General features: G+C 50.2%; 2 protein-coding genes across 11 annotated transcripts; one reads left to right on the forward strand and one right to left on the reverse strand.

The window, feature by feature from the left end:
• Positions 1–1,148: 1,148 nt before the first annotated feature.
• Positions 1,149–6,226, reverse strand: PIH1D1 (PIH1 domain containing 1). Of its 8 annotated transcripts, none has more exons than XM_063088400.1 (10): positions 6,111–6,222; positions 5,205–5,283; positions 4,669–4,735; positions 4,093–4,272; positions 2,894–2,955; positions 2,719–2,800; positions 2,161–2,290; positions 1,870–1,945; positions 1,399–1,542; positions 1,149–1,272 (listed from the first exon to the last, which is right to left on the reverse strand). In XM_063088400.1, exons 1-10 carry the CDS (start codon positions 6,182–6,184, stop codon positions 1,231–1,233), a joined length of 936 nt encoding a protein of 311 aa, XP_062944470.1. In that variant the 5' UTR covers positions 6,185–6,222; the 3' UTR covers positions 1,149–1,230. The 8 variants fall into 8 exon arrangements, with proteins under 8 accessions (XP_062944470.1, XP_062944472.1, XP_062944475.1 ...); XM_063088402.1 differs by lacking the exon at positions 6,111–6,222 and adding an exon at positions 5,947–6,075; XM_063088405.1 differs by lacking the exon at positions 6,111–6,222 and adding an exon at positions 5,943–6,075.
• ALDH16A1 (aldehyde dehydrogenase 16 family member A1) lies at positions 6,005–26,388 on the forward strand. Of its 3 annotated transcripts, none has more exons than XM_063088398.1 (18): positions 6,005–6,261; positions 9,901–10,003; positions 10,397–10,523; positions 11,117–11,295; positions 11,484–11,561; positions 11,732–11,913; positions 11,999–12,151; positions 12,603–12,788; positions 13,056–13,151; positions 13,334–13,470; positions 13,615–13,720; positions 13,821–13,951; positions 14,338–14,505; positions 14,689–14,890; positions 17,762–17,947; positions 18,265–18,387; positions 18,954–19,149; positions 26,301–26,388. In XM_063088398.1, the coding sequence occupies exons 1-17, from the start codon at positions 6,172–6,174 to the stop codon at positions 19,113–19,115; spliced, it is 2,409 nt and encodes an 802-aa protein (XP_062944468.1). In that variant the 5' UTR covers positions 6,005–6,171; the 3' UTR covers positions 19,116–19,149; positions 26,301–26,388. The 3 variants fall into 3 exon arrangements, with proteins under 3 accessions (XP_062944468.1, XP_062944466.1, XP_062944467.1); XM_063088396.1 differs by lacking the exon at positions 26,301–26,388 and adding an exon at positions 25,652–25,730; XM_063088397.1 differs by lacking the exon at positions 26,301–26,388 and having other exon boundaries at positions 18,954–19,221.
• The last annotated feature ends 127 nt before the right edge of the window (positions 26,389–26,515 follow it).

The raw sequence follows: 26,515 nt of genomic DNA on the forward strand, positions 1-26,515 counted from the left end.
GCCGCTGGACCTTTTTGTTTGTGAAGGGCGGCGTACTCCCAGGGCCGCTGGGAGATGTAGTTCTCTGAGACAAAGGGCCGAAGCTGTCGCGCCCTCTGGTGGACACAACGCCAACGTTCCCTCATCCATTCCGTGGCCCAAGAGACCCCATTTGATATTATCCCCGCAACCTTTCAGACCTAACGATCCACTCCCTTTCCTTCCCAATTCACTTCGTTCCAGCCACACTGGCCTACTCGCTGCTCTTTCAACACTTGCCACTGAAGTTTCTCCATTTACTTATCCTCCTAGGACCCAGTAAAGAAGGGGAGGGTGTTGACAATCATTCATTAACTCAACAAATATTTGTTGAGTTCCTACTATGTGCCAGGCATTGTCCCACTACAGGAGACATAGCTATAATGGGAGTAATAATGGGAACTGGGGACCACCAGAGGAGGAACTAACTCAGCCAAGGAAGATCAGAGAAAGTATGAAGTTTGAAAAGTTTTCCAGAGAAAGTTTGATTAAAAGGGATGGGAGAGGGGTAGAGTAGGGAGAACATCCGCTGCAGAGGAAACAGCATTTGCAAAGTCAGGAGGTGAGAAAGAGCCTGGTGGTTTGAGGCCCAAGAAGACTTTGGTGTAATTGTGATATGTGTGTGATTACAGGAATGGGAAGTTTGTCAGGGTGAAAGGTAGGAGAGGCTAGAGATCAAATCATCAAAGGGGTCAGGAAGTACCCCCTGGTGAGGGCAACTACCGCACAAGAACTGAAGACCATTAGAAATTTCCTGCATAGATGTATTGGAGAAGAGGATACTACGTAAGGGAACAGGAGAAACTAAGAGAAGGTATGAAAAATGAGTGTGGTCAAGACATGCTGCTCAGTGTGACTGGACCCCAGTGAGAAGAGGAGGTCAAACTGAGCCATGAAGGGGGCTTGGACTGTCTCCTGGGAGCATTGGGGGGCTACGGGAGGGCTGTGAACAGAAAAAGTGCAAGGTCTGCTCTGTAGACCAGGCAGATACTGGAGGCCAGGACAAGGGGAGAGGATCCAGGGGGAGACAATGAGGCCTGAGCTAGGGCAGTGACCTCTATGGGACTCTAGGGACAGCCCAATGTCCCTCTTCCTTTCTACTCCACAGGTATCCCTAGCCAGAGACAGAACAAAGGCAAAATGCTTTTATTTCAATTTTAGAGAAGCAGCCAGCCTTTTCTCAACATTTGGAAGCACAGGGAAACACCCTGATCAAGCAGGCACCGACAGAAGGGGCATGGCCACCATCAATTGCTGAGGAGAAAGAAAAGAAATTCAGGATCCAAGACCAGCCCTGAGCCCCCTACTCCCTCAGAACCAGAAGCCCACACCCCAGCCCCCTCAATGTCCCAGCTTCCCTGAACACTTCCCTCCAGGTACCTTTCTCTTTCGGTGGAAGGCTGCCTTGCTCTCATCAGAGTTGATCCGCAGGGGGATGTAGGCATCCAAATGATATAGCTGCTGGGGTCCCCTGATCACTAGGCGGTTCTCCTCAATCTCCAGGGACAGCCCCAAGACTCCATCCTGGAGATGTGGATTCAGCCCACTCTCCCCATCAACGGGACAATAATAACATGGAGCAGGCATAGTAGCCTCACATGTTGGGAAACTATATTTAAAGGATCTAATCTACCAGGAAAAAGGCAGGGGACAGTAATTACAAGTCTCAACAATCAAGCACTTATGATCGCTTGAGCATCCTTAGGACAGAACGAGAAGGTGGGCCTCTGGCCTCATGGGACAGAGGAGGCAGCTTACACAGGTTGGGTGACAGCCTTTCATCACTCCCCCAGAGAAAGCCCCAGGCCATTCCAGGCCTCATTCTCCTGCTGTGGTCGAGCATGCACTCACCAATTTGGGGAGGTCAATTTCAGCCAAGAGGAGATCAGGAGCTTCCAGCCAAAGGTTCAGGTGAGGCTTCTCAGGGCTAAGGAGGAACAAGATCCAGAACTGAGGTAGCTGCCAGGTCTTTGCCAGCACTGTTCCCTTTGCCTGGCGTGCTGTTCCCTTTCTTCCTCCAACCAGCCCTGTTGCCTCAGGATACCTTCCCAGGGAATCACCCCATGTGGAGAGGGAGGATTGAGGGAGGGATTCAGAACAGTGTTGGGGAGCCATTAGAGAGGGGAGCCACTGAAAGCCCACCCTTCCTCAGCTCTCTGGGAGTCGGATGTATACAGGTTCCCCAACTCCTGGATCCGAGGACGCTGCTGGGAGCGGATGTTCTGCTGTGAGATGGAGCCCAGAAAAGGCCGTTTCTTCAACATGCGCCACTCTGAGAGTAGGGAGTGCAGAGTCAAAGATCACACAGGCCAGGGTTCCCTTTACTCTCTCAGGTACAGCACAGCCAAGGACTCCACTCTTCCCTGATGCCTGGGGCTTGACCATGCCCCCAAACTTGGCTCTAGGAAGCTTACCCACGCTTAGTCACGCTTTTCCCGTGTTAGGTCCCAATAAAATCTACCCCTGGAGATGCTCCTGGCTCCGCCCCTTCTAGGCTATCCAGGCTCTGCCCTCTACCCGGAATCCCCAGCCTAGCCCCACCCCCTCGCTTTGGGAGGCCCCACATCCTCCCTGGAATCCGCAGCCTCCAGAACAGGAGCTAATAAAACCCCTGCTCACTCTAGCCCCACCTCTTCCAAAGGTGGCCCCCAAACTGCTCCTGGCTCCACTCCTTCCTGATGGCCCAGGCTCTGCCCTCACCCGGATTCAATTGCAAACTGTATTTGTCTTCAAGGCCCTCCCTGGCGATGGTGACCACGAGTTCCCGCAAGAAATCGCTGTTCTAGGGGTGAGAGAGAGGAAGAAGAGACGCGATGGGGCTAGGGGGTGCAGAGAGAGGCCCCTGCCCAGACCTCACCCATAACCACGCCCCAACCTGCATCCTCCGGTAGAAGTCGCTGTTGACAGTTACGTCGTAGGCGGTACAGCCCTGGCCTTCTGCGGAGAGAGAAAGGGGGTGAGACGCCCCAGCCCTCCTCTGGAACCCCACAGCCCAGACACAGACAAGGAAAAAACATTCAGGCACAGCAGCCACGAGAAACAGAGATACTAGGCAGTGAGAGCTCAATATATGCCACTTTCCACTCGACTCTCAGACCAGTCTCCTCCCTGGCCTCTAGTCTCCTCCCTGGCTTCCAGTTTCTCCTCTGGTCCATCCCTACCGTGTCGCTAGAGGTGACCCTCCCCCTCCCCTGCTGACAGTTCTCCCCTCGCTCGGCAGCGCCCGCTAGAGAAGGTCTGAGTCCCGGGCCTGGCACGGGAGGCCCTGTGTGGTCTGCCTCTCCCACCTCTACAAAGAAGCTCATTTCTCTTCTAGCCACCTCGTCCTGTCACTCTCTATAAGCGGCCAGTCCAGTCCAATCATTCTCTCGCAGCCCTGGACCCCTCTGTCCTCTCTGCCCAGAACCCTCCTCTCTGTCTCTGCCTGAACTCCTCCCGTTCTTTCAAATCTTAACCGACATCTCCTCCTTCAGGAGGCCTTCCCTGACCCTTCCATGTGGGTGAAGAGTCCCCTCAGGGCTGTGCTGGGTGCCCCCTCCAATGTAACACAAATCACACCATATTGAAATTGCATCCATCTCCTTCGGCCCCACCCACGATGGGGAGTGGGTTTGATAAGTCTCTGTTCCCCAGGGCACTGCTAAAAGCTTGGCCCCAAGAGGCTTCAAAAGACACATGTGAATTTAAAAAAGGATACAGAGACAGAAACAGGGACAGAGGTAAGACAAGGCAGAGATGAAGACAGGGGAGAAGGGCAGAGGTGAAAACAGGGATGAAAGAATGAGAGCTGACCTGGGACTAAAGCAAGATCAGCTAATGAGTGCAAAGCACTCTGCCCAGCCCTCCCCCACCCGCCTGTGGAGCACAGAGAAGTACCAGACCGGACAGGTGACAGAACCAGGACTGCCTGGGTGCTGGATGCCCAAGAGACAGGGATATGCCACAAGGAAAAGGATCGGATTGGGGGCCAGATTTCCAGGATGTGAGGGAGAAGGGCCATGGAACCTGTATTCTTGGGTCCTAGGGGAGAAGGGACCTAGGGGCTGGGCTCCTGGGTTCTCCGAGGGTACTGACTTGCATCTAGTTCAGCATGAGGCTCTCCCAGACTCATGGGGATGCGAAACCCAGCCTGGTCCTCCTCCAGCATTTGAAGCAGCTCATCCTCTGTCAAGTCAGCCGGAGGAGGGATGGAGGGAGAGTGACAGATGTTGATGAAAACCTTCCCTTCAGATGAGTTGGTCTTTACACAGAAACCTGGTGGGAGAGGATTTGTCCTGGCCATCTGTCTGCACAAGTCCCAGTCTCCATCTACCCTCTCTGTCCCTTTCTCTCTTTTGCTCTGTCCCCCTCTTTGGGTCTCTATCCTCCTCTTTCTAGGTTTCCCTCCCCACCCTTGAGATCCCTGACCCTCTTCCTATCTGTCCCCTACACACTCCTGTTCTCTCCGTTTTGGACCACTGTCCCTGTGTGATCTCTCTGGGCGTCTGCTCATCCCCACCCCACCCCCAGGCCTTTATACCCCATTATTGTGTCTCTTTCCTTCCTCCTCTCTGTCCCCTGCCCCAGGTCTCTATCCCTCCTCTCTCTGCCTCTCTGTCCCTCTCTCTCTGGGACTCTATCCCTTTCTCTCTGGGTTTCTGTCTTTCTCACCAGGCTGAGGCTGGATCTGTGTGGATTCTGGTCTGGTTGTTGGGGCTTGCTGGAGCTCCTTGGAGGCCTGTGTGAAAGGAAACAAACTCCAGGCTTCGAGTCTGTGCTATCAGACCCCTCATTTACTCTTCAAAGGCTTAATGGGCAATTTTAGCTATCTATCTATTTACTTATTTATTTGATGGCTGGCAGTCCAGAAATCCAAACCCTGGACCTTGGTGTTCTTAGCACCACGCGCTAACCAACTGAGCTAACCGGCCGGTCTGGGCAACTCTTATGTATAAGATCAGTGGATAAGGTGAGAAATTAGATAGCCTAGGATCTCTTCCTCCTTTGAGGACCCAAAGAACCCCAACGCCACTCCCATATCTTTACGAGCTTAGCAAACTTGGAGCCAAGTAACTACAATTCCCATAGGCCTTGTTGCCGCCCTCGTGCATTCTGGAAACTGTAGTCCCATCTCTGAACACCAAACAAAACAAAACAAAACAAAAACCCCGGATACCCAGGGATCCAGGAGTCCGGTCAATCTGCACCTGAAGCAGCAGCTCCTCGAAACGCGTCGTCTCCACCTCGCTTAGCTCTGGTTCCAGCAGCTTCGAGTCGGCCATGGCCCTGGGAAAGAGCGTCTTCACTTCAGCACCCTCGCGTCCTTCCCCAGGATGCGAGCTCTAGTGTCTGCTCCCCGCCCTCAATCCACTCCCTATACCCACTATTCTATTGAAAAACGTATGAATCTGGACTGAGACTACGCTTGCATTCCAGACCAGGCACCGTCGACAAGTCGGTTGGGAATCAACAGCTCTAGACGCACTCTCGGTCCTACGTGCCAAATCTCCACACGTCTGGTACCTGTGTGATCGTGGGACTCGGGTAGGCCGCACTTCCGACTACCCCGACGCTCATTCAAAGCGGGCAACTCATTACCGACCAATCATAGTCCAACTTTAAAGCCACGCTCTCACTTCAACCAATCAAAAGTGAATCCTGAGGCAGATGACTAAATGCCACACTTCCTGTATCTATTAAAGCCACACTTCCGCTCTTTCCCGTGCAGTCAAGGCAGCCGCACTTCCAAAATTTAGTCTCAGTGTCCATCCTAAGGCACAAGAAGACTCCCATCTTGTCTTTGAACTATCGCTTCACCCCGGAGCTAGACACGGATCTCTAATAAGTATTCTTCAGACTAAAGGCTGCACTGCCTGTTTCTAGTATAAACAATGTAGCGGGAAGACACGCTAATACCCGTCTAACCCCGGCGCTCCTGTCAGTACCTACATTTCCGGTCTCCCTTTCCTCCGCGCGTTGCGGAGTACGCATGCTCCAAACTATACTTTCCGCGCACGGGCCTATAGGCGGGGTCACTTGGCCCTAAGGCGGGGGAGTGGGCGGGGTGTTGGTCTGGCTCTTTAGGCCAGAGGGCGCGTTGCCACCCTTCGGACCTCCAGGCTCCCTTGGGCAGAGCGTCCAGCAGTTTTTCGTGGAAAGCGTCCTGGGCAGGCGATGGCTGCGACATACACAGGGCCCCACGCCTGTGACATCTTCACCACACTGGAGTACGGACCCGTGCCAGAGAGCCACACATGCGCACTGGTGAGTGCCTGCCGGGCCATCGCTGCCCACTCACTCCCCCAGGCCTCAGGGCCGCGGGTTGCTCGTGGACTCCCGTCATCCACCGCCACAGCTCAGCGACTCCGCCCCTTCAGTTCCCGTAATTCCCGCGACCCGTTAGGACCCAGCCCTGCGGGACGTTCCCTTGAGCCTTCATGGTCTCTGTTTCTTGGTCCTTCCCAGTCTGTTCCGTGTTCCCTGGTAGTTCTCGTACTGCACGGTCCTGAGCTCCCGGTGGTGTTTCCCCGCTTCTTTACACCTCCCCCCGCCCCCCCAGGGCTCTTGCGATTCCTCGGGGCTGCCCCAGAACCTCCCATGACCCCCCGGGAACGCCACAGAATTCCTGCGAGCCTCCCTTGATCACCCGGAGACCTTCAGACCCTCCTTGGAGCCTCCGTGATTGCTCAGGGCCCCTCAGTACTCGTGGGGCTCATGTGATCTCGTGGTAACTTTCAGAGCCCCAGAATACATCAGAACTTCCTGTAATTACAGACAGCCCCTCAGAATAAACCCGTGGGGCTCCCGTGATCCCGCTGGTCCTTAGAATGCCTCATGGGGCTCCTGTGATTCTTCAGGACCCCTTAAAATCCTCATGAGGCTCCCGTGATCGCCCAAGGGTCCCCTGAAATTCTCTTGGGGTTCCTGTGGATAAATAAGGTGCCTCGAATTTTCTGTCATCCCCCAGGGCCCCTCAGCTCTTTCATGGGTCTCGTGATCCCGCAAGGTCTTCCAGGCATGAGGAGCTTGGGCTTCTTTCAGAGGGAGGGCAGGAGGCTAGAGCAGTGGTCCAAGTGGAAGGAAGTGAGACTGATGCCTGGCTCAGGCAGTGGAGATGGAGAGGGCGGGATGAGGCAGAGATTCCAGAGGAAGAGGGTTTGGGGGATTAAGAGGGCAGTGACTGGCACTGGGGTCTGCCCCTGTAATTGGGTGGCTGTCCCCGCATGGTGAACTCAGAACGGGCGGTGAAGGAAAGACACTGAGCTCCCTTGTGATACAGAGTAAAATAACTGGGGACCACCACAGCAGTGTGCAGGGGTCAAATGCTACCTGAGCCTGTGCCTCAAGACCAACAATTGGGCTGGAGTCAGACCTGGAGTCTCCAAGGTAGAAAGACCATTGAGTATCTAGAAATATAGTGTACGCTCAAATAAGAAGACCTGGGGCAAAGTACAGAGAATTCCCACACTTGGAGGGTTGTTAGACGTAAAATGTCCTAAAATAGCAGTAATGTGGTAATAGCTTCTTGGATGTTTTCTATGTTACAACCTCTGTGCTAAGAGTAATTTCATTTAATCCCCAGAACAACTGACAGAGGTTGTTGTCATTATTTTAGTGATAGATGCAGAGACTTGAAGAAGTAAGTAATTTACCCACGGTCCCCACAGCTTAAAAGAAGTGAAGCTGAGATTTAAAGCTGAGCTCTTGGATTCAGGACCCATGGGTTTCTCTACCCCATCCCCCTCCGTCCTCCCAGCAAAGGTTTCAACCTAACAGTCCGTGGGTCAGACTCAGCCAACAAACATGTTTTCTTTGTCGTTAACTTTATTTTTGAAAACGTGAATTACTGGACAGTTAGTTCCATGTAAACATCTGAGATTACAGCTTATCTTGAAAATGAAATTTTTTAATTTGGCAACCTTTGGCAGATATTCCCTGACAAACACCATCTGGAACCAATAGCAACTGTGTTTTTAGACAAATTGTAAGTTCCCAGTCTCCACTAGGCCCTCTTCTCACACTTACATGGCCTGCCAGAACCCTGTGGACATTCTTTAGGGGAGAAATTTTCCAGCATCCACAGAGTAATTAATATTTATTATGAACTCCCATTTACACATCACTCAGCTTTAATAATCACGAACATTTGGTCCTATGTTGTTTTTTTCCTGTTTTTTCTTTCCTTATATACATTATATATATATATTTTTTTTTCTTGGAGTAATTTAAACAAATCCCAGATGTCGTGTTCTTTTCCCATAAATATTTGAACCCTTATTTTTAATAGGTAAGTACTCATTTTGTTACATAACTACCATGCTGTTATCACACATAACATTAGCAGTCATTTCATAATATCATCTAATGCCCAGTTCATGTTCAGATAGGATCCCTGAGTATTTAAAAAATCTCTTTACTGGTGGGCATTAGAGTTTGGAACTTTTGGGTGACCATTTTGCTTTAAAGAGAAATAAGAAGGGCCAGTGGGCAGGATAAGAGAGAAATCAGGAAAATATGGCATAAAGGATGCTAAGAGAAGAGAGTTTGTAGAAGGAGAAAGTGGGAGCCATGCTTTGGATTTAACAACATGGAAGACATAACCAGGGAGAGAAAGAAACACGGAGCAGATATGGTAGATGAGATGCATTAAAATTAACAGCAAGTACTAAAGTTCTGGAGGTGGATGGCAGTGATTCACAACCACGTGAATATACTTAAACCCACTGAACTGTACACTTGAAACTGTTAAAATGGTAAATTTTATGTTACGTATACTTTACCACTTTTTTTTTTTTTTTTTTTTTTTGGCGGCTGGCTGATGTGGGGATCCAAACCCATGACTTTGCTATTGTAAGGCTGTACTCTAACCAACTGAGCTAACCAGTCAGCTCCCAATTTTACCACAATTTTTTTAAAATGGAAAATAACGGGGCCGGCCCGTGGCTCACTCGGGAGAGTGCGGTGCTGATAACACCAGGGCCACGGGTTCAGATCCCACATAGGGATGGCCAGTTGCTCATTGGGAGAGTGTGGTGCTGACAACACCAAGTCAAGGGTTAAGATCCCCTTACCGGTCATCTTTAAAAAAAATAAATAAATAAAATAAAATAAAATGGAAAATAACAAGTGTTGCCAAGGATGTAGAGAAAGTGGAACCCCTGTACATTGCTGGTGAAACTGTAAAATGGTGCAGCTGCTATAGAAAACAGTCGGGTAGTTCCTCAAAAAGTTAAACAAAGAGTTACCATATGACCCAGCAATTTCACTTCTACATATATACCCAAAAGGACTGAAAACAGGGGTTCAAACAAAACTCATACATGAATGATCATAGTATCACTATCCACAATAGCCAAAAAGTGTAACAATCCAAATGTCCATTGATGGATGAATGGATAAACAAAATGTGGTATATCCATACAATGGGCTATTATTCCACCATAAAAGAGAATGAAGTTCTGAAATGTACTGTTATGTGTATAAATCTGGAAAACATTATGCTAAGTGAAAGATGACTGTCACAAAAGATCACATATGATATGATCATATTTATATAAAATATCCAGAACAGGCAAATCCATAGAGACAGAAAGCAGATTGCGGTTGCCAGGGACAGGAAGGAGGGGAGAATGGGTAGTGACTGCCTAATGGGTACAGGGTTTCCTTTGGGGGTAATGAAAATGTTCTAGAACTAGATAGTGATGATGGCTACATGACATTGTGAATGTAATAAATGCCATTGAATTATACACTTTAAAATGGTGAATTTTATATTATGTGTATTTTACCACAATCTTTAAGAAAAGACAATAGGAAGAAAAGAATTAGCTGATGGGGTGAAGAGGGACAGGTGTCGAGTGAGCTGCCCTAAACCCTTTTCCAACCTGTCTCTGCCTTCTCCAGGCCTGGCTGGACACCCAGGACCGGCACTTGGGTCACTATGTAAATGGGAAGTGGTTAAAGCCAAAACACAGGAATTCAGTGCCTTGCCAGGATCCCATCACAGGTATGAGATGTCCCCCCGTCATTAGGGGAGAGAGAGGCATCTGTGTCCTCCAGCCATACCCACCAATGACACTCCATTCCCTTTGCCTATTGCCCTGAGGGCAGGAAACGCCAGTGTGGAGGGGGGCCCCTAAGATTTCTGGTTCCTCCTGATAACAGTCATCCTAATTATTGTTCCAAGTCCCTGTAGAGGCTTTTTGAAGTTGCTGTCTACTAAAATCCCTTTCTTGCCCATGGGAGGCAACCAGAGCAATGACCAAGAATAAAACTGAGACCCAGAGTGAGACACAGACTTGGGCCTGTGCCTGGCTCCAGAAATCTCAGTCCCCTCCAGTTCTGACATGGGCTGCCTCCATCTCTTCTCCCATCTGGGTCCCCCCACTTTTCTCCCCAGGAGAGAACTTGGCCAGCTGCCTTCAGGCACATGCGGAGGATGTGGTAGCAGCCGTCACAGCAGCCAAGACATCGTTTGAAAGCTGGAGTAGACTCCCTGGAGCTGTTCGGGGCCAACATCTGACCAGGTGATACAGCTGAGATGTGGACCCTGGGAGGTGCAGAGTGACATCATCTCTCAGCATCCATTTGAGACTGTGAGAACAAATAGTCTGTTTCCCAATATCCCACTGAATCAATTGGCAGTTACAGCTCATATGCATTTAGGACTTCAGTGGTCAAAACATCCATTTCTAGCTATGCACTGGGGCTGGTAGTGACAAAGCCTCTGTTTCTCAGAATATTCCTGGAGCTCATTGGAGCTTCATTTCTCATTAGTTCACTGGGGCTGGTGAAGCCTCCAAACCTGTTTTCTAGCTGCTTTGGCAGCAGCTAGACACTAAGATTCTATTTCCCAAAATGCAGTTGCGATTAGAAGCTAAGACTGAATTTCCCAATATCTTTGGGGGTTTACTGGTGGCCGTTACCTTTACACAGCACTCGCAGGGTTTGTTTCCCTGACTACCTTCCTATTTCCTGTAAATTTCTGGTGCTCTCTGTTCCTGGTAAATGGTAGGGATGCCCCAGGGGCTCATGGGGACTATAGGTATATGGTGCATTCCAGGACCCTGTCAGGTCAAGGGGCACTGGGAAATGATCACCCCTCTTGCTTTCCCCACAGGCTGGCCAAGATGATCCAGAAGCATCAGCGGTTGCTGTGGACCCTGGAATCCCTGGTTACTGGGCGGGCCGTTCGAGAGGTTCGAGAGGGGGATGTTCCACTGGCCCAGCAGCTGCTTCAGTACCATGCAGTCCAGGCACACACCCAGGAGGAGGCTTTGGCAGGCTGGGAGCCCATGGGTAAGAAACAGGAGTCCAGGACCCATCCCCCTCCTCCTGCATGACCCAGCAGTTCCAACCCCAGTCCCCTCATTTGTTTTTCTTTTTTTTTTTTTTTTTTTTTTTTTTGGCAGCTGGCTGATATGGGGATCCAAACCACATTACAAGGCTGCACCCTAACCAACTGACCCTCTTTTATTTTCTTGCAGGAGTAATTGGCCTCATCTTGCCACCCACGTTCTCCTTCCTTGAGATGATGTGGAGGATTTGCCCTGCTCTGGCTGTGGGTAAATGATGAGCTGGAGGTTCTGACTCTTGGGTCTGAGGGAGGAAGGAATGGGGGCCTGCACTGCTGGGTCTGAGGGAGGAGGGGACTGGGGGCCTGGACTCCCGGGTCTGAGGGAGGAGGCTCCATGGGCCTAGACTCCCAGGTATTTGAGCTGTTCCCCTTTCTTAGGCTGCACTGTGGTGGCTCTCGTGCCCCCAACCTCCCCAACACCTCTCCTCCTGGCCCAGCTGGCAGGGGAGCTAGGCTCATTCCCAGGAATCCTCAATGTGATCAGTGGCCCTGCTTCCCTGGGGCCTGTCCTGGCCTCCCAGCCTGGAGTCCAGAAGGTGGCCTTCTGTGGAGCCGTGGAGGTATCTTCAGGGCAAAGAGTGGGGCAGGACAGGGCTGGGAGCCAGGAAGCTCCTTTCCCAGCTGAGCCTAGCAGGGGTCCCTCAGGAAGGACGTGTCCTTCGGCGGACTCTGGCAGGCAAGGGAACTGAGCTGGGCCTGGCACTGGGGACAGAATCACTGCTGCTGATGATGGACACAGCAGATGTGGACTCAGCCGTGGAGGGCATTGTGGATGCAGCCTGGTCTGACCGCAACCAGGTGAGAACCATGCACTTCTGTCCACTTACATCCTGGGGACCGCCCCTGTCTTTCTCCAGACCTTGGCATCCTGAGTCTCTGTTCATTTTAATTTTCAGTTCTTTGGACCCTAAAACTCTGTTTTTACACCATTGTGTGTCCAGGACTCCTCCCTTCAAGTTTCCAAATCTCCTTGTCCCCGCCTTTCCTGGTCTTGGACAGTCTGGGGCTCTGTGTCCCTTGTTCTTAGGACTGTCTTCATTTTTCTGAGTATCTGTGTCCCTAGTTTTCCAACCTTCATCTTCACCCATTGGATCACCAACTTTCTGTAAATCCACATTCTCCCCCGGGTTTGGTCCTCAGCCTCTTCTCCACAATCCTCCTCCATTCCTGGGTCTCAACCCTCCGTGGGGACTTGTCTTCCCCACATCAGCCCTGAGTTTGCCCACCCTGATGCTCCTTTTCCTAACAGGGGGGTCTCAGGCTCCTCATCCAGGAGTCTGTGTGGGATGAAACCATGAGGCGGCTCCAGGCACGGATGGGACGACTTCGGAGCGGCCAAGGGCTAGATGGGGCTGTGGACATGGGGGCCCGAGGGACTGCTGCATGTGACCTTGCCCAGCACTATGTGCACGAGGCCCAGAGCCAGGGTGCACAGGTGATCTGGAGGACATAGACTGTGGGGTGCTGGGGGAGAAGGGGCCTGGAGACCCAATTCCTGGGTCTGAGAAGGGGGTGCCGGTAGCCTGGACTCCTGGGTCTGAGGGAGGAGGGGCTGGGGATCTGGACTCCTGGGTCTGAGGGAGGAGGGGCTGGAGATCTGGACTCCTGGGTCTGAGTGAGGAGGGGCTGGGGACCTGGACTCCTGGGTCTGAGGGAGGAAGGGGCTGGAGGTAGACTTCTGGATCTCTTTCTTTCTCCCTAGGTATTCCAGGCTGGCAATGTACCCTCAGACAGACCATTCTATCCCCCAACCTTGGTCTCTGACCTGCCTCCAGCCTCCCCGTGTGCCCAGGCAGAGGTGAGCCCCTTACGGTCCTGCAGATCCTATTTCACCTCAGCCAGACATGGACAGCAGCACTATACCTGCAGAAGGCCCTGGGTCTGGTGGCTGCTAACTGCTATAGGCTCATCCCCTAATGGGTGGGGTATTAGAAGGAGGGGCTGGCCAGGCCACCTGAGCTCCCCCATTACCACTTCCAGGTGCCGTGGCCTCTGGTTGTGGCCTTCCCTTTCCGCACAGCCAAGGAATCCCTAGCCATGGCCAATGGGACGCCCCGGGGAGGCAGCGCCAGCGTGTGGAGCGAGAGGCTGGGGCAGGTGCTGGAGCTGGCCTATGGGTCAGTCAGTATGAAGAGCGGCCCGTCAGAATGGCCCAAGCTTCTACTCTTTCCCTCAGTCTTCCTGTCCCCCTTTTTCTTTGACTCACCCCCCCTGCCAACTTTCTGTTTTTCTCTCTCTGATGTCTCCATCTCCCCTGGCAGGCTCCAGGTGGGCACTGTCTGGATCAACACCCACGGCCTCAGAGATCCTGCAGTGCCCACAGGTGGCTGCAAGGAGAGTGGGTCTTCCTGGCATGGGGGCCCAGATGTGAGTGCACGCGCCCTGCCCCCATCACCACCCCTGTGTCCCCTTGACACTTGCATCCCACTGTCTACCTTGCATTCTCTTGACACTGTTCCTCTCACAGGGTCTATATGAATATCTGCGACCCTCAGGGACCCCTGCCCGACTGCCCTATCTTTCCGAGAATCTGAACTATGACACCTTTGGCCTTGCTGTCCCCTCAACCCTACCAGCTGGGCCTGAAATAGGGCCCAGGTGAGTTGTTCCAAGGGCAGGGTGCTCTAGGGGTGAGATGGGAGAAGGAAAGTTGTGTCCAGTTCCACATGGGCTGGAGGACTAGAGGGAGGCCCATTAGAGCCACCTTGTGGGGTCCACAGGTCCTGCTGACTCTTGCTTTCTGGGTTTTATGGCCTCACACATTCCCCCACCCAAGTCTGATGAGAATCTCAGTACTGCTAAATGAAGGTCTGTGCTCTCCCAGAGACTCATGGGCCTAGGAACATGGGGTCCCCCAGATGCAGGGGAGCAGGAGTTTGAGGTCCCCCACAGGTTCATGGGGCTGAGATAGTCTATCCAGTGGGGTGGAGCCTGAGGTCTGAGAAGACCCAGGACCCCCACTCTCATGCCTCATCCTACTCCAGCCCAGCACTCCCCTATGGACTCTTCGTGGGGGGCCATTTCCAGGCGCCTGGGACCCGGAGCTCCAGGCCTATCCAGGATTCGGACGGCAACCTCCATGGCTATGTGGCTGAGGGTGGAGCCAAGGATATCCGAAGTGCTGTGGAGGCCGCTCACCAGGCTGCCCCTGGGTAAGAGGGATCACACATGAAAGCCCAGGGATCATGGGGTGGCCGATAGGGCAGCCTGGGACCCCCAAGGCTTGGTGGGCTATGGGGCTTAGGATCCTAGTTTAGGGACTGTAAGCAGAGTTGGGTATCTGGGAAAAGCCAAGACTAGGATACCATCACCCAGTTTTCATTGTCTGCCCACAGCTGGGTGGGCCAGTCGCCAGGGGCCCGGGCGGCCCTGCTGTGGGCCCTGGCAGCTGCACTGAAACGCCGGGAGCTCACCCTGGCCTCAAGGCTGGAGAGGCAGGGAGTGGAGCTCAAGGCTGCCAAGGCAGAGGTAGAGCTGAGTGTGAGGCGACTTCGAGCATGGGGTTCCCGGGCCCAGGCTCAAGGCCACAGCCTGCAGGTGAGAGGGGTCTGTGGGCAGGTGGACAGGGCAGGCAGTTGGGGTGGAGGTCAGGGCAAAGGCTCTGGAATGAGCCGGGCTTGGGGTCCAGGCCCAGTGCCACCACCTCCTGGCTATATGATCATCAGCAAGTAGCTTTACCTCTCTACACCTTGGTTTCCTCATCTGTATAATGTGCATACAGCCTACTCAGACTGGTATTTCCATATTGTGGTTAGTGACCCATTACTGAGCCAAATCAATTAGTGGGCCATAACCATAATTGTTCTTTGTTTTTTGTTTTGTTTTGTTTTTTATTGAAAACATTTATTATGACAAGACATCAGAGCTATGTGACAGTAAGTCACCATAGGCTGGTAGGTTTGCATAAGGCTTTTTTTTTTTTTTTTAACAAAGAGAATAGGATAGAAAATACAGAGTGCATTGCACAGAGCATTGCTTCATATGGATTTTTTTTTTCTTTTTTTTTTTTTTATAACATGACCAGTAAGGGGATCTTAACCCTTTTTTTTTTTTTTTTTTTTTTAAAGAAGATGACCGATAAGGGGATCCTAACCCTTGGCTTGGTGTTGTCAGCACCACACTCAGCCAGTGAGCAAACCGGCCATCCCTATATAGGATCCGAACCCGTGGCCTTGGTGTTATCAGCACCACACTCTCCAGAGTGAGCCACAGGCCGGCCCCTGGGGATCTTAACCCTTGACTTGGTGTTGTCAGCACCATGCTCTCCCAGGTAAGCTAACTGGCCATCCCTATATAGGGATCTGAACCCGTGGCCTTGCTGTTATCAGCACCACACTCTCCCGAGTGAGCCATGGACCAGCCCTTATATGACTTTTTTGTTTCATTTATATATACATAATATGCAGTTAAATTTATGTACTGGGTTGATGTCACGTGTATGGTGGGGCCAATGAAGGGAGCATGAAGATTCAGCCCTCAGACAATGCCACAGGAACACCCAGGAATAGAGATTATAGAAAGCTAGCAAGTCACTTGACTTGGGCCTCTGTGTCATCCTCCATAGATGGTACACAGTTGTACAATTTTGCAATTGTATCAGCTTCATTGAGTTGTGAAAACTAAATGAGTTAAGTACTTAGTGCCTGACATATCGCCAAGGACTCAAAAAATGTTTGCTCATGGCTAGCCGATAAGCACATGAAAAGATGCTCAATATCTTTAGTCTTTACAGAAATGCAAATCAAAACCCCAATGAAATATCACTATGCACCTATTAGTATGGCTGCAATTTAAAAGACTGACCATACCAAGTGTTGGCAAGGATGTGGAAGAACTGGAACATTCATGTACTACTGGTAGGAGTGTAAAATGGTACAACCACTTTGGCATTTTCTGAAAAAGTGAAACATAGTCCTGCCATGGAACCAGGCCATGATTCCTAGGTGTTTACCTAGATAAAATTAATTCCTAAGTTTTAACCCAAGAGAAATGAAAGCATATATCCATACGAAGATTATACACAAATATTCATAATAATGTTCACCATTATTCCTAATAGTTAAAAACTGGAAGCAACCCAAATATCTCTCAGTAGATTAATAGCTAAACAAAATGTGGCACATGCATACAATGGAACCTTACTCAGCAATTAAAAGAAGTGAATATGCCCCAACACAGATGAATCTCAAATAATTATGCTGAAAAGAAGCCAGATTTAAAAAATGCAGACTATGCAACTCTGTAGCTATAAAATTCTAGAAAATACAAATGAATCTCTAGTGAGAGAAAGATCAGTAGCTGCCTGAGGACAGACAGGGCTCAAATAGGGGCAGGAGGAAAAGGATAACAAAGGGGCAGGGAACGGGAAGAAGTTCATTATCTTGGTTGTGGTGATGGTTTTATAGGTGTATACATATCACACAGTCTCATTAAATGTACCCTTTGAAATGTGTTCAGTTTAATGAATGTATCAGTCTGTTTCTGTTGCATATAACAATGTACCTGAAAATGGGTGATTTATAAAGAAAAACAAAATTTATTACTTACAGTTTCTAAGGCTGGGAAGTCCAAAGTTCATCCAGGGGTCTCGCATTGCAAGATCATGAAAGGAGAGACAGCAGAGAGAGTAACCTGCTCATTCACTCTCTCTAAAGCCCTCAGAACAACGCCCCCAACCACCATTATTAATCCGTTCACTACTGCACAGTCCTACAATCCAATCACCTCAAGGCTCCACCTTTCAGTTACCGTAATAGGATTCTCACCCTCTTAACAGTCATAGTGGGGGCTAAGTTTCTAATACATAAAACTTGGGGGACACAGTTCAGGCTTCAATGAGTTTTGGGGGGAAATAATTAAATCCACTACAATGAACATCAATTATAATCAATAAAGCTTTTTTTGTTGTTTTTTTGGTGGCTGGCCAGTAGGGGGATCCAAGCCTTGGTGTTACAAGGCTGTGCTCTAACCAGATCTAACCAACTGAGTTAAGCGGCCAACCCAACTCAATAAAGCTTTTTGTAACACACACACATACACACACACAAACACAAACTCATAGGCCAGATCTTGAGCCCTCTGCACATATTAACTCATTTCATTCTACAAACAAATCTGTGAGGTAGGCACAATTATTATTCTTATTTTAAAGACAGAAAACAGAGGCCCAGAGAGGTTAAGTAACACACCCAAGGTTACAGCTGGGGAGTAGCTGAGCTGGGACTTGAACCCAGGCTGTCTGGCTCCAGAGTTCTGCACCCTTAACTGTCACCTGGTTGTATTATTTTTGGAGTTATTATAGTGAAGCAAAGGTGGGGATAAGAGGAAGAAGGACAGGCAATGGAGAAGGCCATGGGAGGGCAGTCAGGCTCCTCTGCCTCGCCCTTGACTTCCCACCTGTCTCTGCAGGTATCAGGGCTGAGAGGCCCTGTGCTCCGATTGCGGGAGCCACTGGGCGTGCTGGCTATTGTGTGCCCAGACGAGTGGCCTCTGCTTGCCTTCGTGTCCCTGCTGGCTCCTGCCCTGGCCCATGGCAACACTGTAGTCCTGGTGCCCAGCAGGTCCTGTCCCCTGCTGGCTCTGGAGGTCTGCCAGGTATAGTCACCTGCCTGCCTTCCTACCTGCTGCTGCTCCCAGCAACCCCTGGGACAGCAGATGAAAGGTGCCCCAAGGCCTACAGCAGCTGGGCACTCACCCCACCCCACTTGGTAACCATGGTAGCCCAAGTCCCAGCATCCAAGCCTTTATTCCTTGTAGACCCAATGCCCATTCTCTCCAAGCCTCAACCCTTCCCCAGTCCATGACCCCAGTTCCAGTCTTTTCAAGATTCCCATGCCACTCCCCAGATGCTCACTCCTCACTCTGCCCCCACTGGCTCCCAACCTTGTATGTCCCACTCTCTCATCCCCTAGGATATGGCCACCCTGTTCCCAGCGGGTCTGGTGAACGTGGTGACAGGAGACCAGGACCACCTGACCCGCTGCCTGGCCTTGCACCAGGACATTCAGGCCCTGTGGTATTTCGGATCTGCCCAGGTACCCTTTCTTTAGCATCTTCAATGTCTTAAACTTCACCAACAGTCTCCTCCTTTTCTGAGACCATGGCTCTGTCCCCTTAGAATTCCTGATGCTAAAGCGGAGAAATTCCTTGGCAATACGGTTGTGAGGTCCTGCCCCTTTAGAGCCCCACTTGCTAAGGAAGAGGATCTCCTTAGCAACAAGGGCCTTAGAGCCTGCCCAGCCCAAAGACTTAATCTCAGTGGACAATCCATTGCTAAGGTCCACACCCTAGCAATAGAGTGGAGACCAGAGTCTACCCTCTTAAACCTCCTGTTGGTAATATATGGGAACTTCTTGTCAACAAGAGCCTTTGGCCCCATTCCCCTGAACATGGGCTGCTAAGGGGGAGGAAATTCCCTCGCCTCAGGGCCAACCTCTTTTCCTTCAGCATCTGGAAGGTTTGCTTGATAGGAGCCAACTGTCATAGTAACAGAGCCTAGGTCAAGCCCTAGGCCTCTTTCAGTAATAGTCTGTTGCTAAGGAAGCAGCTGCTTAGCAACCAAGCCCGTGGAAGTGCTAATCTCACCCTCTCCCCATCCCAGGGCTCCCAGTTTGTGGAATGGGCTTCAGCAGGAAACCTCAAACCGGTGTGGGTGAACAGAGGCTGCCCTCAGGCCTGGGATCAGGAGACCGAGGGGGCAGGCCCAGAGCTGGGGCTGCGGGCTGCACGGACCAAGGCCCTGTGGCTGCCCATGGGGGACTGATGACTGAGTGCCACCCACTCCATCTTGGACAGAGGTGAGATGGACCCCAACAGACACCAGATGCCTGGAACATTCATCTTAATGGTTTCCTTGTCTTCTAATAAACTCTCTGACTAACCCTGGCTGTTCTTCAAGGGAAGGTAGGGAGCTACAACTCTGGTCTGTTTGTGGCCATTTGAATTCTGAGGTTCAGCAGCCCAATGTGTGGCTCCAATACAACACAGTGATCTTGAGAATCGCTGGGCGGGCCTCAGGGCCTCTTGTCATCCTGCAGCTCTTGCTCTTTGGTTTTCTCTGCCTATGCATTGCCTCGGAGTCTGTGGTGTGGCTGGTAAGTCAGCTCTCTGGAATAAAATAAAAGCCCCGCTAGGTAACTTTTACCAATTTCTGTGGTGTAAATGCTCCCATTGTGTCAGAGTTCAACAACTGGCCGAGAGAATTCCTGAATTTTTTTTAACTTTAATTATTTTAATTTTTTTCTTATATTCTAAGATGATGTTGAGGAGCAGTGGAGGGGGAGAGGGAGGGAGGGTAAGGGGACAGAGTTGGGGGTGGGGAGCAGGGCTAACCCACAGCCAGCTCCTTTGCTGGCCTGGTTGCAGAGGGTGGGATAGGAAGGTATGGCTGAGGCCCTCCCATCCAACACCCCCACCCCGGCTCAGGAGCCCAGGGACTTCCAGCTCTTGTAGTTTGTTTGTTTGTTTGTTTGTTTGTTTGTTTGTTTTAAAAAGATGACCAGTAAGGGGATCTTAATCCTTGACTTGGTGTTGTCAGCATCACACTCTCCCAAGTGAGCCATGGGCCAGCCCGGCTCTTCTAGTTTTTATAGATGTTCTTTGGTGGTGTTAAACCTTTACTGGTTAATACCAGAACTTTGCCTGTGATCTGTGGGTTTTTTGTGTTTTCTTTCAGTTCTGTGTTGGATTATTAGCTACCCCCACCACTTAAACTCTGCACTGGAACTAATTTGTTGTCCTTTGCTTACTTCTAAAATGGGGGAACTTCCTGTGGGGACCAGCACTTGAGCCCTGTGGTTGAGCTAAATTGCTGCTCTGCTGCTGATTCTCTGGGGAAGGCTTTTTGTGCAGCTCAGGTTTTAATTATTGACCTTTTAAGTACTTCCAGGTCTCGTGAGGTCCAATATACTTGGATTGTGTGGAAACTCCAGTCTAGGCCTGAGTCCTTTCATGAAACTGCACTCCCTGCATTTCTATATTCCTGACCAGTCTCTACTGAGTGGTCCTGTGCTGACTAGGGGGCAGATCAGCTAGCTGTCCATGCTGTGCCTGTGGGCCCATCTCCCCCACCACCCACACTCCACACACTTCCCATTGGACAGGCCATGCACCAGTCCCTTGCAATGACTCACTGGCCTCTGAGTGGCTCCTTATTTCAGTTGTCTGTGACGCTTTGCTCATATGTGGGTCCACTTGTGGCCTGGGGGCCACCAAGTCCCTCTCTCCACTGCAGTCTCCAAGCAACATCCCACAAAGGGCGCAGCTGCGGCTTTTTCCAGCTCTTGCTCCATGTGCTCACTAGGGCCAGCCTTGAAGCAGCCGGGGCTCAAAACAGTTGAAGCAATCCTTTCTTTTTCTCATCGTGGCTTCTCCTGCCTTCATGAACTCTAGATTTCTCCACCTCTTCCCCTGAGCTGTAGCAGCCCGAGTTTGGCAGTCTTTGCTTTTTAGTAGTTGTAAATTGGTTGATTGTGAGAAAGAGTGACGCTGGGGACCAACTATTCCGCCATCTTGATTCTCCAGAAGTAGAATTACTGAAATCTTAACAATCAGCTCCCATGAGCCAGTCTGAGCCACTCCACTGCACCACTGCTTTAGAATTATTTTTGATGCAAGAAACCTATTCATGCCAGCTTAGGATTAAAGGGAATTTTCTGGAAGGCCACAAAGATACCTTACAAGACACAGCAGCAGCAGGCAGCAGCCAGGGCAGTTCCTTTTTCTGTGGCCACATGATCTCTTAGGTCTTGTATCTCTCTCTCTTTTTTTTTTTTTTTTTTTTAATTTATTTATTTGTGGTGGTTGGCTGGTACAGGGATGTGACCCTTGATCTTGGTGTTCTCAGCACAGGTCTTATTTCTCTGTCTCTGTGCTTCATTCAAAGTTTTCTACTTATGTGACCTTAGGAGAGCTTCATAACCTCTCCAAACCTCAGTTTCCTCAACTGTAAAATGGGGCTCTGTGCTGGCTGGTTAGCTCAGCTGATCAGAGTGTGGTGTTATAACACCAAGGTCCAGGGTTCAAATGTCCTTACCAGCCAGTTGCCAAAAAAATAAAATGGGGCTCAAAGTTTCAACCTCATTGAGTTAACTCAATGATGGGTACCCAGGACATGCTTAATGATTGTTATTATTAGCTAGAGTTTGGTTTTGAGCTGGGCTGGCTGCTGGTCAAAATCTTTCTCTTAGGATGCACTCTCCTATCTCCATATGAGAATAGGCAACCTCTTGTCAGTATTTAACTAAAGTTGGGCAGAGCAGAGTAACTCTCCCAGGATTTGGACATTTGGACAAGAGGGACGCTGGAGTGGGAAAGAAGAGTTGTAGGAAAGTCCCTGGAAGGTTTTAGTTCCTGTTGTGCTTTGGCACCTCCCTCCTGGATTAAGTGGGCTGCCTCAGGGTCCTTCCCATTAATACTCCTGATGTTTTAACCAGACAGAACCAACTGTAGCAGGTTTACGTACCACCAGCCCAGTCTCCAGGAAAGAAAATCCGATTAGCCAAGCTGGGGCAGGTGTCCACTCCTGGTCCAATCATCACTGGCCAAGGGGCAAGATTTCTTAATCTAGTCAACCATCCAGTCAGTCAACAAATATTGGCTGCGTGCCTACTATGAGTTAAGCACTGTTCTAGGTACTGGGGGATACAGCTATAAACAAGATGGAACCTTGCCTCTTGAAGTCGATGTTCTAGTGGCTGAGAGGTGTATTCATTCACATTACCACAAACTTAGCGATTTTGATAAGATGGCAAGTTTTTATCATCTTACAGTTCTGGAGGTCAGAAGTCTGAAATGTGTCTCATTGAGCTAAAATCAAGGCAGGGCTGCATTCCTTTCTGGAAACGCTAGGGGAAAATCCATCTCTTGTCTTTTCCAGCTTATACAGGCGACTGGCATCCCTTGGCTCAGGCTCCTTCGTCCATCTTCAAAGCCAGCAATGGCCAGTCAAATCTTTCTCACATGGCCTCACTCTGATTCTTCTATTGACACATCTCTTTGACTCTGAGCCTCCTACCTCCCTTTTCCACTTATAAGGATCCTAGTGATGACATTGGGACCACCTGGATAATCCAGGATCGTCTCCGCATCTTAAGATCTTTACCTTGATCTCATCTGCAAAGTCCCTTTTGCTGGGTTAGGTCACATATTCATAAATTCTAGGGATTAGGATGTGGACATGTTTGGGGGCTGTTATTCTGCCTACCACAAGAGGAGACAATATTAAAAACAAGTAACTAATCAAGAAAGCTGACTATTCAGTCTGACAAGAAGGCTAAGCCAGGCTGAATAAGAAGTGAGGCGAAGGGAGCAGGGGAGAGAGGTGGATGGTGTAACAGTCAGGATGGGCCAGGCTTTGCTGCACTTGCAGACAATCCCCAAATCTCTGTGGCCTACAACCACAAAGAGAGTTTCTTACTCACACTACCTGTTCATCAAGGGATGGCAGAGTACCTCTGATCCTCAAAGTCACACATGGAACATGACTGATAGAGATCCCTTCTCAATGCATCTTCCACCATTGTGGATCCATTCCCCAGCCTTATAAGGCTCCACCCAGAAGTGACACCTGTCACTTTTACTGTCATGCCATTGGTCAAAGCAAGTCATGTGACCATGCCTGAGTTCCACAGAGCGGGGCCTAGAATCCTCCTGCAGGGAGGAGGGCTAACAGATATTTGTGAACAATCTGCCATGAGTGGGATGGGACTAGCAAGGGATTCAGAGAACCACAGATATGGATGGGACCTTATATTTTGTCTCATCTACTCCCTCACCCCCCAGTTTGGAGTTGAAGAAACTGAGGTTTAGAGAGGACAGGGGCTGGCCAAGCTCACACAGTGACAAAGCCAGGGCTAAAGTGACACCTGCCAGATCTTATATGACAAGACACATCCTATGAGTCTTGTGTGCCAGGCCTTAGTGAAGCGAAACTACAGGCTCAGGATGGTCAGACCCAGCAATGCAACAAGCTCCCAGCCTGTACCAGGGAAATCCATCATCTGTGCAACAGTGGAGGGGACACAGGGCACCGGGGGACCCAGAGGAGGCTCCAGCCCAAGCTGGAGTTGCAGCTGGGGAATAGGGATTTTATCAAGGGTTTTGGTATGGGGGGAAGGAGGGAAAATTAAGCTGGGGGTGGGCGGGGTCAGCAAATGCTGAGCCCCACCTCCAGGCAGAGGGGCTGGGGCTTTGCACTAAAGGCACTAAGGAGCCACAGAGGGACTGTGAGCAGAGGAGGGATGGGCTCAGCTCTGGGTTGAAAGACACACAGACAGAATATAAGGTGACATGTGCTATAGCAATAGAGGAAGCTCAGGGCACTCTGGGGACCCAGAGAAGGCACCCTACCCATCCTAGGTGTGTGTACATGAGGTAGACATGAGCACAGTGGTGAGAATCTTTCCAAGGGAGGTACCATCTGCATTTAGTCTTGAAGGACGATGAAAGGGTGTGGTAGAAGAGCATCACAGCATGGAGGAACAACCTGTGCAAAGACCCTGAGGTGGGAAATAGCCTTGGGGAACTGTAGTGGGTTGAATGGTAGCCCCCAGAAAGATATGTCCATGTCCTAACCCCCAGGACCTGTGAATATTACCTGCAGATGTAATTAAGGATCTCAAGATGAGATTATCCTGCATTATCTGGGTGGGCCCTAAATCCAATGACAAGTGTCTTAAGACACATGCAGAGAAGACATAGTGAGAAGAAGAGGTAGCCATGTAAAGATGGAGGCAGAATGGGCATGCTGCCAGTATGGATCTGGCCATCACTGCTTGGGCACTAGTGGTGACAGTCAGCTTTGTACCCCATGAAAATTCGTAACCAATTATAAAGAAAAAAAAAAGATGGAGGCAGAGATTGGAGTTCTGCAGCCACAAGCCAAGGAAAACCTGGAGCCACCAGAAGCTGAGAGAGGTGAGGAAGGACCCTCCCCTCGAGCCTCTGGAGGGACTATGGCCGTGCTGACACCTTGATTTTGGACTTCGGAACCGTGAGAGATTAAATTTCTATGGTTTTAAGCCACCAAGTTTGTAATCATTTTTTACCTCATCCACGGGAACTAGTACAGTAATTATACCCAGTTCAGAGTTGCTGGAATGAAAAGAATGATGAAGCGCCGGCCGTGGCTCACTTGGGAGAGTGTGGTGCTGATAACACCAAGGCCATGGGTTCGGGTCCCTATACAGGGCTGGCCCGTGGCTCCCTTGGGAGAGCGTGGGGCTGATAGCACCAAGTCAAGGGTTAAGATCCCCTTACTGGTCATCTTTTTTTAAAAAAAGAAAAGAATGATGAGAGTGAGGCTGCAGAGGCAGCAACACCAGACCACACGGGGCCTTGAACCAGGTTGAGGGGCTTTGTCCTGGAGGGGCTTGCTCCCGGGCCGGCTCTGATCAGCACCTTCATTTAGAGGCACAGGCAATAATTGTTTCTGCAATGACTTATTCAGTGTCTGCTTCCTTTGTAAGGGCACTGCTAGGTCCCCCGTGCTGAGCTGGCACCATAGTTAGTACTCAGCATTGCAGTGCCGCGATGCAATTCTGACTCTTCCTACCTGGAGTTAGCCCAGACCCCACAGGATAAGGGCACAGTCCCTTACAAGACTGCCCTCACTTCAGATGCCAGCACAAGTTTGGGGGTCCCCAGGCCACCTGCACTTCTGATCAACTGGCTACAAATTCAGGGGCCCCCATGAATTTTCTTTTTTTTTTTTTTTAAGTCTAGTCAGGTGAAGCAGTGGGAGTGGAAAAAGAAGAAAGGAATCTGTAACTGGTTGTGATCAATTAGTTGTAAACACCACTGCATCCAGGCCAGCCCTCATGACATCTTTAGGTTTGGCAACTTGCTAAAATGACACAGAACTCAGAAAAGTGCTGTACATACAATTACCATTTTATTATAAAGGATACAGATCAGGACCAGCCAAAGGAAGAGACATAGGGTAAGGTCTAGAAGGACTCTAAATACAGTTTCCATGCCCTCTTCCCCATGGCTTCAGAGCACATCATATTGACGTGTTCACCAACAGAGGAGCTCCACCGAGCTTCAGTGTCCAAAATTTTCATTGGGGTTTCATTACATAGGCATGATTCATGCTGGTCACGTGGCTGAGCCCAGTGTCCAGCCCCCTCCCGTCCCTGGAGATTGGTAAGCCTGGCTCAAAGCCCCAACCCTCTAATCACATAATTTGTCTTCCTGGCATGACCCGTCCTCATCCTGAGTTGCCTCTTAGTATAAACTCAGGTGTGGTTGAGATGCCAGTCACGACCGATGACTAACAAAGACATTTCTGTCTCTCAGGAAATTCCAGGGATTTAGAGGTTATCCACCAGAAACTTGAGACACAGTCCAGATGCTTTCTCTATTATACAACAATAATGAAGAAGGAAAGTGGTCAAGATCCTATTTGTTCATTCATTTCACAAATATTTCTTGAGCACCTGCTATGTGCCAGACATAGTTCTAGGTGCTGGAGACTCAGCAGGGTCCAAACAGATACCCACTGTAGTCCTGGAGCTGATGTTCCAGTGGAGACAACTAAAAATGAAGAAGAAAAGTTAAAAAAAAAAAAAAAAAGATAAGTAAACTGCATAGTGTATTAGAAGGGGATAAATACAAAGCTGGGGTGGGGTGCAATTTCAAAAAGGGTGTCAGGAAGTCTTTGCCTGTGTGTGTGAGCAAAAACCTGAATGAGATGAGGGTGAGCCACATGGGTGTCTGGGGGAAGGACATTCCAGGCTGCGGAAACAGCTGGTGCGAAGGCCCTGGGGTAGGAGTATGCCTAAGACACAACAAGGAGGGCTGGTGGGGCTGGATTGCAGAGGGGCAGGGGGTGAGGTCAGAGAGGGGTCAGGCCTCGATCCTGCAGGTCCAGTGTGGGCCAAGGTGAGGACCTGAAGTTTTATTCCCGTGAGGTGGGAGGGACGTGAGCTGACTTACGTCTTCACAGGCTCCCTCTGGCTGCATATTGGGGTTGAAGGCTAAGGCAGGGAGCCCAGTGAGAAGGTGACAGTGATGTTCCAGGCAGGAGATGGCAGTGGCAGCGCCTCGGTGATGGCAGCTGGAATGGTGAGAAGTGGTTGGATTCTGGATGCATTCTGAAGGTGGGGTCAGCTATTTGCTGATGGACTGGACTGCCAGTGGGCAGTGAGAGGCAGAGTCCAA

Source organism: Cynocephalus volans, chromosome 3 (assembly GCF_027409185.1).
Source record: "Cynocephalus volans isolate mCynVol1 chromosome 3, mCynVol1.pri, whole genome shotgun sequence".
Classification (NCBI taxonomy): domain Eukaryota; kingdom Metazoa; phylum Chordata; class Mammalia; order Dermoptera; family Cynocephalidae; genus Cynocephalus; species Cynocephalus volans.